Here is a 13,654-nt window from a genome sequence, read left to right on the forward strand (position 1 = left end):
AATCTGTAGGATAGGAGGAGCTGCAGGGTGTGATGCAGACAGAGGTGTAATCTGTAGGATAGGATGATATGCAGGGTGTGATGCAGACAGAGGTGTAATCTGTAGGATAGGATGATATGCAGGGTGTGATGCAGACAGAGGTGTAATCTGTAGGATAGGAGGAGCTGCAGGGTGTGACGCAGACAGAGGTGTAATCTGTGGGATAGGAGGAGCTGCAGGGTGTGATGCAGACAGAGGTGTAATCTGTAGGATAGGAGGAGCTGCAGGGTGTGACGCAGACAGAGGTGTAATCTGTAGGATAGGATGAGTTGCAGGGTGTGATGCAGACAGAGGTGTAATCTGTAGGATAGGAGGAGCTGCAGGGTGTGATGCAGACAGAGGTGTAATCTGTAGGATAGGATGAGCTGCAGGGTGTGATGCAGACAGAGGTGTAATCTGTGGGTTAGGAGGAGCTGCAGGGTGTGATGCAGACAGAGGTGTAATGTGTAGGATAGGAGGAGCTGCAGGGTGTGATGCAGACAGAGGTGTAATCTGTAGGATAGGAGGAGCTGCAGGGTGTGATGCAGACAGAGGTGTAATCTGTAGGATAGGAGGAGTTGCAGGGTGTGATGCAGACAGAGGTGTAATCTGTAGGATAGGAGGAGTTGCAGGGTGTGATGCAGACAGAGGTGTAATCTGTAGGATAGGAGGAGTTGCAGGGTGTGATGCAGACAGAGGTGTAATGTGTAGGATAGGATGAGCTGCAGGGTGTGATGCAGACAGAGGTGTAATCTGTAGGATAGGAGGAGCTGCAGGGTGTGATGCAGACAGAGGTGTAATGTGTAGGATAGGAGGAGCTGCAGGGTGTGATGCAGACAGAGGTGTAATCTGTAGGATAGGATGAGTTGCAAGGTGTGATGCAGACAGAGGTGTAATCTGTAGGATAGGATGAGCTGCAGGGTGTGATGCAGACAGAGGGGTAATCTGTGGGTTAAGATGATGAGTTGCAGGGGATAATGGAGATAGAGGCTGCTAATAAGGATGCTTATTCAACATACATGTATGTAGTAAAGTGACAATAAATAATTAACACTTAATTAACCAATATAGGGGGCTATTCAGAGTTGGTTTGCGACCATATACTCACATGCTGGGGGCCGTCCAGCACAGAGCAAGACCACCCAGCATGTGTGGGGCCACCCCTCAATGCGATCGTAATTTAATTGTGATTGCATGGAATAGAGGTAGACCCCTGTATACGCAGCATGGATGCATAGTCAGGGGCACCGCCGCCATGTTACCATGTGCAGGAAACCCAGGCAACGTCAGAGAGCGGCCACGAAAAATGCTACTACTGCATTTCCTGATCTCCTCCCCCCAATGCCGCGTCGCTGCCCCCGGCTGCCCATCAACTTTCAATCACCATGCGATAGCATCCTTCTGGGATGTGATCGCATGGTGAAGGGACATGCACTATTGCCGCTGTGTGTGGGCAGACCCTATGGACGCGGTCGCTGCACGTGAACGTGGCTGTGTCAATCTCTGAATAAGGCCCGTAGAGTATAACTAATTACATGTATGGCTGCACAGTGACTTCATTTATTATTGAGCGACATGTTATTATAGTAATCAAAAAAATCTACATACATTTTTTATGACTAACAATATAATATATATATATATATATATATATATATATATATATATATAAAAAAACAATGTAAAGGGCGGCACTCCAATGGATTTTGAAAAATATACAGCTCACCAAGCCAGCTTCATGAAATGAAGCTGGCTTGGTGAGCTGTATATTTTTCAAAATCCATTGGAGTGCCGCCCTTTACATTGTTTTTGTTTGCTGGGCCTTGTAGTGCCACGGGAAGGCACCCTGGTATTTATTATCTGCTGTAGGAGTGCCGGTCATATTTGGTGTTATATATATATATATATATATATATATATAAACAATATAATGAAATACATATTGAGAATCAGTTTCATTTGTAAATGAATTAACAGGACAATTTTATATATATATATATATATATACACATATACATATATATATATATACACACACACACACACACACACACACACACACACACACACACACACACACACACACACACACACACACACACACACATATATATATACAGGGTGATTTGAAAGTCGCAGTACACCGTTTAGTTTCAAAAACTGTGCAGGAAATGGGAAAACTGAATACTCCAGTAAGGTATGGGTGAGGTGGGCTATCTTTTAGGGTATGTACCGAACATGGGCGCCATCTTGAAATCGGCCATCTTGAATCTAAGTCAGTTTTTTCAAATGGAAAGGAGGTCGTGTAACATGTCAAACAACATCAGAATTTGCTGAAAAGTTTATTGCTGCAACAGATGTGAAATCACAGTTATGGTTCAAAAGTTACAACACTTTTTGTGTTGCAGGTAACTGAAGATGGCTTTGACAAAAGAGAGAATTGAGGTTTGACTTAGAAACTGACTTAAGGGCCCTACACATTTAACGAAGTGCTCCATAGAAGTACAAGCAAATAGAAGTGCAGGCAAATATGGACGAGATCGTCCATATTGGCCTCCATGCACAGCCGACGGGGCACCAGCGATGAACGAGCGCGGGGCCGCGCATCGTTCATTGCTGGTGCCTCCACACTCAAAGATATGAATGGTATCTTGTTCATTAATGAACAAGATCATTCATATCTTTCACTAATATCGCGCAGTGTGTAGGGCCTATAAGTTTCAAGATGGCCAATTTCAAGATTGCGCCCATGTTCGGTACATACCCTAAAAGATAGCCCACCCCACCCATACCTTACCGAAGTATTCAGTTTTCCCATTGTGGTCGCATGCAAAGATACACAAGAGTCTTCTGTGGAACTCTGCAGCTCCTTCAGGGCTACCTTTGGTCTCCGTGCTGCCTCTCTGATTAATGCCCTCCTTGCCCGGTCTGTGAGTTTTGGTGGCCGACCCTCTCTTGGCAGGTTTGTTGTGGTACCATCACATGTCCTTTCCATTTGAAGATGATGGATTTGATGGTGCTCCGGGGGATCATCAAAGATTTGGATATTTTTTTATAAGCCAAGACTTGTACTTCTCAACATCTTTGTCCCAGACTTGTTTGGAGAGCTCCTTGGTCTTCATGGTGTGATGCCTCTTGATAAGTGTTGTACAGCCTCTGGGGCCTCTCAGAAAAGGTGTGTTTATACTGACGGATCATGTGACACTTAAGGCCCGTACTCACCGGTAGATCAGGGCAGAGATGTGTGCTGAGCGAACCGCTCAACACACATCTCTCCCCCCACTCAGCACAGCGCGATGTGAGCTGAGCGATGCGGGGAGGGGGGGCGCTCATTTCACCCAGCGGGTGAAATGAGCGAACTGCTAGATTGAGCCTGCATACAGGCCAATCTAGCGCCAGCGATAGCGATGCACGGGGCCGCGCATCGCTATCGCTGTGGGGGGTACACACAGAGAGATCTTGCTGATAATCTAAGCTTAGATTATCGCTCCGTGAGTACCCCCACAAAGGTGGACTTCATTTCACTAATTATGTGACTTCTGAAAGTAATTGGTTGCACCAGAACTTTTGAGGGGCTTCATAGTAAAGGGGGTGAATACATATGCATATGCCAATTTTCACATTTTTATTTATAAAAATTATTTTTATATAGTTTTTTCTCATTTCACTTCACCAACTTAGACTATTTTGTGCAGATCCATCACATAAAGGGCCTAATTCAGCAAGGATCGCAAAGCAGCAAAAATCGCAGAAAATGCAGAAAATCGCAAAATCTTCACCATATACCACAAAAACTGAGAAAAAAAATGCAACTTCTGAGACGAAGCAAAAACTGCGTATGCACTACGAAAAGTAGGCGTGTAGGGGGCGTACTAAAGGGCTGGGCTCACAAAAACTATGGTATGGGGTGCATTGTGGGGCGTGTTGTGGGCGTATGCTGATGTTCGGTGGGCGGTGCATACGCAATTTTTACAACTGATCGCACATTTCTGATGTGCAGTTTCTGAGTGACTACAGGTCTACCTTAAAATCTGCACAAGCTGACCTCAGTTGTAGAATGATGGATGTATACTGCAATCATTGCTTCATTACACTCAGCTGAAGAAGCTCACGCCTCAGACCACAAATCACTTCATTCAGCTGTATTGGAACTTAGAAACATGTAAGGTATTGTTAAACTCTGTAACACATGTTTCTTTATAAAATATATGTTAGTAACCTAATTGTCTTTACACTTACTAACAATCGAGGTTTGACAACCACACTATTTTTTAGAAGCAAACGTTAATTAACATTTCCAAGCATTTTGTTTCGTAGGATCTGCTTAATGTCTTTTAGCTTCATAACAGTTTTTTAATGCTTTTTAAGCAACCAACACGTTTTTTGTTAACAAAACATACCCACATGCATTTGTTTTTTTATTTTTTTGACATTTTTTTTGTATATTGCTACACACACAAACATATGTTCAAGAACAGCAACACCATTTTAGTTTTATTTTTTTGGCCTGGAAAGTAGGTAGTGCAATATTTGAGGTTAAAACACAGTTGTTTGTAAAATTTGCAACATCAGAAACATGTAAGCAAAAAAATGCATAAAATTGTAAATTTATACGCAAATAACATACCCTCCAACATGACCCGCCCCACTAGGTACAAAATGCTCTGTTTCTGGACTTCCCTCTTAATTTATTATTGCCATCACCTGTGAAGAAACAGCTTTCTTATCATTTAACTAGTTCAACACAGGTGATGGAAATCATAAATTAAGACGGAAGTCCAGGAACAGAGCATTTTCTACCTAGTGGGTGGGTCGGGTGTAGTATGGTATGCCGGCGGTCGGGCTCCCGGTGACCAGCATACCGGCGCCGGGAGGCTGACCACCGGCATACCGACAGTGTGGCAAGCGCAAATGAGCCCCTTGCGGGCTCGCTGCGCTCGCCACGCTATTTTATTCTCCCTCCAGGGGGATCGTGGACCCCCACGAGGGAGAATAAGTGTCGGTATGTCGGCTGTCGGGATTCCGGCGCCGGTATACTGTGCGCCGGGATCCCGACAGCCGGCATACTGAAGACCACCCGGGTGAGTCATGTTGGAGGGTCTGAAATAATGCGGATTTTTATAGGTATTCGCAATATTTGCACATTTCACAAGCCCACCTTCTTTTTGTAACATTAAATTAGTGTTGCCGTTTTTCCGTTTGGGCGTGCTTTCGCAATTTTGCGATTGCTCGCAATTTTTTCAAATTTGTAATTTTTACAGTCCTTACTGAATTGGCCCCAAAATTCAGATTCATTATTTATTTATTTTGAATTACAGGTTGTAATGTGACAAAATACTGTAGGTAAAAAGCCAAGGGGGGGTGAATACTTTAGCAAGGCACTGTGTATATATATATATATATATTATTTATGTAATTGCACCAGTTAATAAATTGCTAATTTAATCCTATTAATATTTATTTAATGTTATATCAATCATTTCATGAAATTATGTTCTTATTTTCCTATATAGTACTTAATTGTCCAAAATAATAAACAAAATCATTCTTCTCTCCTAAATATATTTTAATTTTTTTTGGCCCCTGTATTAAATAGTCATTGTTGCAACTTTAGTGCATACTTTGAATATGGATCACTATTTAATTCTAGCCAGACAGGCGGCAATCTCACCGGCCGGAAACAGTTACTGGTGGTTTGCGTTGAACTGCCGGTGTGTTTGGCATTTCCAAACCACTGCGAAACACTGCACATGGCAATGGTTTATTAGCTGCTTGTTACATCTGCTGGTTTGTAGGCCAAACTAGGCGCACTGTGGCGACTTTGCCCCGCATACATACATTCTGGCACAGTGTGCTGTGCAGGCTGCATTGCAGAAATGAGTGACAGTTCCACAACTGTGCCAATCGGATGCACATCGGTGTAAAGGCTTGTTCAAGGCTACAGGTAAAATAAAGTCATAAATCAAATAAAGGTCATAAGGCAACGGCTGGGAGCATGAGGATCGTTCTCTACTGGGAGGGAGCGGTCACTGTGGGGAGTTGCAGGTAAGTTAAAAGTTGACGCCACCTGAGTATAAACAGCAAGAGGATCACTGAGGAGACATCCAGAGAGAGAGCATCAGCAGTCAGTGAGACGCACAGGTACAGGGACCGCTGGAATGTCTATGAGAGCCCTGCTACCACAGGTCTGGGTAAGTGCCCATAGACTTTTCTCCTCTTCTATATAAGCAGTAGTAAACGGGGATGTATATTGAGATAAATGGGGTATATACAGCTGCCCACATGCACAGGGAAAATAAGTAATTGCAGTTGAACTAGTTTACTGACACCCAATGCCGCAAATCAGAGCGGTTTGGTCAGGTACGGTGACAGTAATTCTGTTTCTGATTGGTTACTACACAACGATTATGTGACAGTATTTGCACCGTGTCAGTAAATTTATCTTTTTGTACGCTTGGCTGGAATTCAGGAGAAGATTAATCAGAGCTTGGAGAGAAACAAAGCGGAAAGAGATAAAATACCAGTCAGCTTCTGCCAAGTCATAGGCTGTGCTAGAAAAATATCAGAAGCTGATTGGTTGGTACTTTATCTCTCTCCACACGTTGATACATCCCCCCATTTACTGTTTATTCAGGTTTAGGCTTGATAAATAGAATCTCTTTTGAGCGAGCCGTCCCCCTTGCCCCCCTTCCCCTGTGCCAGCGCCTATGTATGTGACATATACAGATGGAGCCCTGCTCATCTATCCCTTTAATAACTGAGCCAGGGCAGTCGGACTTAATCCCCTGCTGTAATGATTTAATCCCCTGCTGTATTGTTCCCTCTGTATTGTATTGCAGCTGAGAACAATAGATGAAAGGTGTATGCTAATAAACCTTGGTGCACCTAGATGCAGCAGAGGAGGCTAGATGAGCCAGGCTCCATCTGTAAATGAGTATACAGTATTTAAAGCTCTCATGTGCCCGAGACATCGCTATGTAACAAGCACTGAGCAGATGCATGCAGATACCTCCAGCTCCATGTACAGTGTTACGGGGCCCTGTCTCAGTGTCAGTCATATATGTAACTAATATGCGCCCTCCGCCACCTCTTCCCCTATACACATGCCCTCAGTGTGTTTATAGGCCTGGCACTGAAGGGGCACCCATTAGTATGGCACATCTCGCAGCACTCCTGGAATTGGGGCACATATATGATCCGCAGGACGGCAGGACAATCCTCACGCCGCCTCCCCTAAGTGGTTGGTAAGTATGTGTAAGATGCAACTAAAGGGAAAATGCGTCAAAAAACACAAAAAAAGAAGTTTTGGAACTTTGGGCGCATTTACCATGTGTACTAAGCGTGCATTCCGGGGCTTGGATGCGGTGAGTAATGCCAGCTTTTGCTGGTGTCGCCCTATAGGAAAGCCTATGGGCTTCTGTCCGCAATTCCTTCGTGAAAGGGATCCAATTGGACAGATAGACAGGCAGGCAGACACACACACACACACACACACACACAACATACACACACAGACAAGCAGACACACACATAGAGACACACACATGCAGACAGACACACACATACACATACACAAGCAGACACACATATAGACACGCAGGCGACACACACACATGCACATACAGACACACACACACACATATGCACATACATAGACACACACACGTACAAAGACACACACATAGTCAGACACACGCATGCGACACACACACATGCAGCCAGACACACACATATGTACACACAGAGATACACACACACACACATACATACACACACACACATACACACACACACACACACACACACACACACACACACACATACAGACATACAGTAGATGTACACACACATATATCCCCCCAATACAATAGTTTTCAACTACTCAATAAGAATCTTTCCCTTGATGTTTTTTTCATTAATACCAATTATGTGCTACACAAGTAGTGCTGGTTGTACGGTTGATGCAACAGAACTGCATAATGTGGAGTAACTGTTATGTGTGTGGTGCCTTTATATTACCAGTCTGCTTGTCCGCAAAAGCCCCTCACCTGGGCCCGTTGTATAGATCTGTATTGGTAACCTCCTGTGTGCGGGATTTATGGTGACATTTACCGTGTATGTTATTTTGCTTATTTGAAAAATGTTGGGAGTTATGGTCTGAGCACACTCATGGATATGGTCTGGGATCACTGGGGTATGGGCTGGGAAGACTGGGTTAAGTTTTTAGCAGACTAGGATATGGTGTGGGGCCATTTGGGCAGACTAGAGTATGGTGTAGGCAGACTGGGGTATGGTGTGGGCAGATTAGGGTATGGTGTGGTGCCGTTTGGGCAGACTAGAGTACGGTGTGGGCAGACTGGGGTATGGTGTGGGCAGATTAGGGTATGGTGTGGTGCCGTTTGGGCAGACTGGGGTATGGTGTGGGGCTGTTTGGGCAGACAGGGGTATGGTGTGAGGCCATTTGGGCAGACTGGGGTATGGTGTGAGGCCATTTGGGCAGACTGGGGTATGGTGTGAGACCATTTGGGCAGACTGGGGTATGGTGTGGGCAGACTGGGGTATGGTGTGGGCAGACTGGAGTATGGTGTGGGCAGACTGGGGTATGGTTTGAGGCCATTTGTGCAGACATGGTAGGGTGTGAGGCTGTTTGGCAGACTGGAGTATGGTGTGGGCAGACTAGGGTACGGTTTGGGGCCGTTTGGGCAGAATATTGTATGATGTGGGGCCTTTTGGGGAGACTGGAGTATGGTGTGGGCAGACTGGGATATAGTGTTGTGCCGTTTGGGCAGACTGGAGTATGGTGTTGGCAGACTAGGGTATGGTTTGGGGCTGTTTGGGCAGAATAGGGTATGATGTGGGGCCTTTTGGGGAGACTGGAGTATGGTGTGGGGCCTTTTAGGCAGACTAGGATATGGTGTGGGGCCATTTGGGCAGACAGGGGTATGGTGTGGGGCTGTTTGGGCAGACTAGAGTATGGTGTGGGCAGACTGGGGTATGGTGTGGAGCTGTTTGGGCAGACAGGGGTATTGTATGGGGCTGTTTGGGCAGACTGGGGTATGGTTTGGGGCTGTATTATATAAGCCAGCACAAGACTGGACAAAGGATACATTTCCTGTTGGTGAAATAATCACTACATGATATAACAGATGAGATACTGGTGCGATAAGCGATAAAAAAATACCCCATGTCTTAGGATAACCTCAGGTCTCCGCAAGACCAGAGAATTCAATTTGCAATGAAAATGACCAGCCTCCGTAAGGCATGGAGGTAATTATATCACCACACTCTGTAAATAAAAGTCTACAAATTGAGATGAATACTATGGAACAGAGACAATTACAGGCTCAATTGCTGTGACTGAAGTACGATTACCACACTTGAGGTGAACCTTACAGACAGGGATATTTCTCAGGGATGACACAAAGTGATGTCTCTATATAAACATGAGCTGTCTAGTTGGGAGTCTTGGGGCATAGTTATCAAATATTATTTAGGGGATATTCCCTGAAAACCCCCACAAATAATAAGTGTCCCCTAAATGTATGTAGCCGGGAACTGCAGCAGATATCGGGGTCTCCATATTTCGCTCAAGATAGCAGCCCACAGACTGTAGGTGTCTATGAGGTATGTTTTTTATCTGAATTCCGAAGCTCCAGAATGCAATCTATTCCGGAGCTTGCCACCTATAGCTTATCTGAAGCTGGTGTACGGCTGTTGTAGTCTAGGGGCTATATATCGCAAAAACTCCCATTGAGGGATCTATAGGATCTCTGCCCTCTCATTTGGGCGAATCATAATTTCACATTGCCATCAATAAATATGCCACGTCGAATCGTTCTAAAATAGTTTTAGCTTCAATTCTCAGTCAACTTTAAAGAGCTCACGATTGATGGGAGAAAAAACGGTCAGAGTGTCGACATGGGTTTTATGTCAGCACGTAACATGTCGACAGACAGAAATATCAACATGGTCAGCGTAGTATTTTTCATTATTTTGGACTTTTATCACGTACGCCTAGATCTCATAGCTTTGGCAAGGTTGCAGCATTTATGGAGGAGCAGTAAATGTCTCAGCACTAAAGTTCTAGCAGTCAGTCTGCTGCAGTAGAATGCAGCCACAATCTGCTGTGCTCCCTGGCACAGCTAGTTCAGTAAGTCTCTGGCACTATTAAGACTCCAGCCTGCTTGCTGGACGCTATTCGGCGTCAGTGCCCAGAGCATCGGGTGGATGAGGATTTTAAACCCTTCCTGTCATTCAGTGATGAGTTCCATCTGGACCTGTGCAACCTAGAAAACCTGGAGTTCCAAACCTCTACTGCTCCTGCAAATTTGCACCGGACTTGCTTTAGTCTGTCTTGGATGGAGCTGCTCCTTCGGGAATGCGAGTAATTCAGGTGAGAGACGACCCCTCTCACCACAGTACATACTGGCTCAATGCTAGATTGCGGTGACCAGCATCTACTGTATGTAATACAAGCAGTCACCAGCTGGTATTTCCCTACATATAGGGGCAAATTGCATTTTCACCCCTGAGTCGCACCAAGGGTTGTCCGTTGCTGTCTGCTCCTAACTGAATTTGCGACTTGATATCAGTAATGTCTCAGCTGAGTTGTGTTACGCTTGTCCTTTGGCACGGGCCAGTCTTGTGCCCATTCTAGGTACAGCGTAATCATTATTAATCTTCCTGACTTATAAGCAGTCATAAAACCATTATTAGTGTATTAAATATTACACATATTACAGGCTCCCTTCCCCTTTGCCACATGTCAGTTATATAATTATAGTGCTGGTTACATAAAGAAATGCATCCTCCTACTTCATCGCAGTTCCCATGGCAAAAATAATACGAATAAAGATGATTTTGGAAACGTAACATTTTTGCAGATTGTGCTCTGTTCTGTGCATGAGCCATAACGGCGAGGTCTGAAAGGGTAATTTCTCAACTGCGCAGCTTTTGTAAACGCCCTGTAACATCAATGTGGAGGGGTTTCAGATAATGCAGAGTGTGTAAGCGGCAAATTCAGCATACAAAACCAAAACTACAGCCACTTCATGACCACTCGCTTCATCTGTTACCTGCAGGGCTGACAGAAGAAAATATCAGACCCCAGAACTTTCTGGTGGGCGCCATGTTTTTGGAGACCTGCATATGATGCCAGAGCCTACTGCACACGGGCCCCCTCCTCTGTTAAAATGCCCCTGCCCCTCGATGTATTCATACCTATGCCTAGTCCGTACTAAGGGGTTTATACAGTAGGCCACACTGTTATGCCTGCAAAAATGAATGCCGATATTGCGACAAATTTTCTATTACCGCGTGACTGTATGCAAGTAACTGATTGCCACGCTGTCCAACAGAAAAAAAAAAACGTTACACAAAATTTTCTGGACATACTCTGACGGAAATTTTTTGGGGAAAAATTGGGCAACAGTAATAATGGTTATATTTGTTCCAAAGAAAAATATATTGTTCTTTAATAACGAATTAAAATGGCTGATCTGTGCGTTATTATTTTTAAGTAAAATAATGATCAAAAAAGCAAACTTTTTAAGTTTAATTACAAATGAATTTACCGAAAAATGTAAAGAAGGACAAAAAAGGTTGTTTGGGGGTTATTTGAGAAGTGTCGTCCCCCCCCCCCCCCCCCCCGAACAAAAACATGATAAAAAGCTATACGTTTTTATTTAAATAAATACTGGAAATACACTTTGGGGTCGTAAGTTAACAAAAAAGGGGTAAACAGAGTTTTTTTTTAAACAAGCAATAATGACATGTAGTTTTTGGACTAATTAAGCTAAGTGGAAACTTGCAATTGCCTAATTAATCATGGGGGGTGTCCAAGGGGTCTCGACATTTTTAGCCTAAAATAGGGATTTAAAAAAAAAAAATGACATCTGATCTGGGGCTGCGAGAAAGTAGTCGAGGTAATTCCGATAGAAAATACCGCACTCGATTTTCTGGCAATTGAATAGGAAAAACCTTGCGGCTGCTGGAAAAATCCCCGCTCACAATTAGATATGTGTCTAAGCCCTGAATACACACAATCCTCCCATCTGCTGGCGCACGCTTTTGGTCTCTGCAGGTCCCGCCACAAATTCATGTGTCTTTGCAAAGTACAAAAACGTGCACAAACCCGTTACAGCCAATAAGCCACCTGCTTTCATCTATTGACTTAAAGCATGATATAATAATCATAATATAAATAAAAAAGCACTCAGCAATGCTTGCCCAAAGCGGTAAGCGTTAACTTTGCACTGCACCGGCACAGTCCCAATAATTGTGCGCATGCGGAACTCAGATGGCGGATTTCAGTTCCACTTTGTATTTAAAAAAAAAAAAAAAAGCTATATAATGTATTTAATAAATGTAAACCATATTATAAAATGTGTAAGCAATAACAAATTTTTGTAGTTTTTTAAATAATAAATTAAATAGGTTTCCCCAGTCTTACATGATAACGATATTCCCGGACAAGGTTGAAGGGTTGGGATGGCACGTGAAGCAATATGGATTTAGCCCTTTGATAAATCTGCTCCTAATTGCTGATTGGGTGCGGTTATACTTTATTAGCAAATAACCGCAACTGTTAACTATTTTTGTCTCGCTTTTTTTTTTTCGCTTTTAATTAAATCATTTCATTTTAATGCTTTTCATTTTTCGGTTACACTATAAACATGTCTCAGCCTCATATTGACTTCTGTTCACCATGAATTCCCTCCTGTGCTTTCTCCTGTCCGTCTCTCCTTCCTTGGAGTCTCTGACACTTACACCCTGGCCACCTCACTGATATTTAATATCTCAGGTTCTGTAACTAGTCATGTGACATTCTATATATATCCAAATATCTATATACCTGTGCTTGCACCGAACCCAGCTCCCTCTGCAGAAGCCCCCGAGGGAAGACACAGGCGTGAAGTGTGAGGACCTACGAGTGGCGACCCGGAAAATGTTTTAGGAGACAGCCAAGGACAGAGAGCAGAGCTTAAGAGAGGACAGAGTGAGACGCACAGAGTTAAGGACCCTGGAAGCAACTTGTGAAGGGCAACAGTCAATTAATGAAGAGATCAACGTTTCCGGATGAAGAACAGAGACAGCTCCTGCAAGTACAGGACACATGAGATAGCCTTCACGTATTAGTCCTCTTGGAACATAGTCAATGCGTATGGGTGGTGAGCGGCAGAGAGCAGAAGAAAAGAGACAGACTCGGGGGCAAGAGACAGTCCATAATATGGAAGCACGCAAGGAGTCACAAAGCAATGCCTGCAAGTCTGGCTGGTGGGGAGATGACCCTCAGTACCAGTATATGCAACTGCGAGACTGCTCGAGTTATGGGATTCCCAGCCAGACATCGTCTCCCCTGCAGGAGATGTCAGGGGAGCACCCCCCAACTCAAGCCAAGGTATGGTGCAAAGACATAGAATGGGGGCCTACAACCCGGGGCCTAAGCATGTGATGCTATTTATAGCTATGTGTGGGATTCTGACATGTGTTTTGGGAGAGCAACACGGGCCCATAGGCAAGATTCCAGAAGAGGTTCCCATGGAGTGATATTGTGGGAATGGACAAATAAGAGGGTGCAAGGGTAAGATTTTGGTGGTTGTTACCATAGAGTAGTATGGGGTACAAAAATCGGGTG

General features: G+C 44.1%; 1 protein-coding gene across 2 annotated transcripts in view; it reads left to right on the forward strand.

Moving 5' to 3' along the window:
• Positions 1-13,654, forward strand: part of CLCN1 (chloride voltage-gated channel 1) — a 292,883-nt gene that overhangs the window by 122,190 nt on the left and 157,039 nt on the right. The window contains exon 1 of one of the 2 annotated variants that reach the window (XM_063962668.1): positions 12,871-13,417. The exons of the other annotated variant lie outside the window; for it this stretch is intronic. Coding sequence (XP_063818738.1) covers positions 13,175-13,417 — 243 coding nt within the window. The 5' untranslated portion in view covers positions 12,871-13,174. Of the gene's footprint in view, positions 1-12,870; positions 13,418-13,654 lie in introns of those variants that run through there. 2 annotated transcript variants of the gene reach the window in all.

This window comes from Pseudophryne corroboree, chromosome 3 (genome assembly GCF_028390025.1).
Source record: "Pseudophryne corroboree isolate aPseCor3 chromosome 3, aPseCor3.hap2, whole genome shotgun sequence".
NCBI lineage: Eukaryota > Metazoa > Chordata > Amphibia > Anura > Myobatrachidae > Pseudophryne > Pseudophryne corroboree.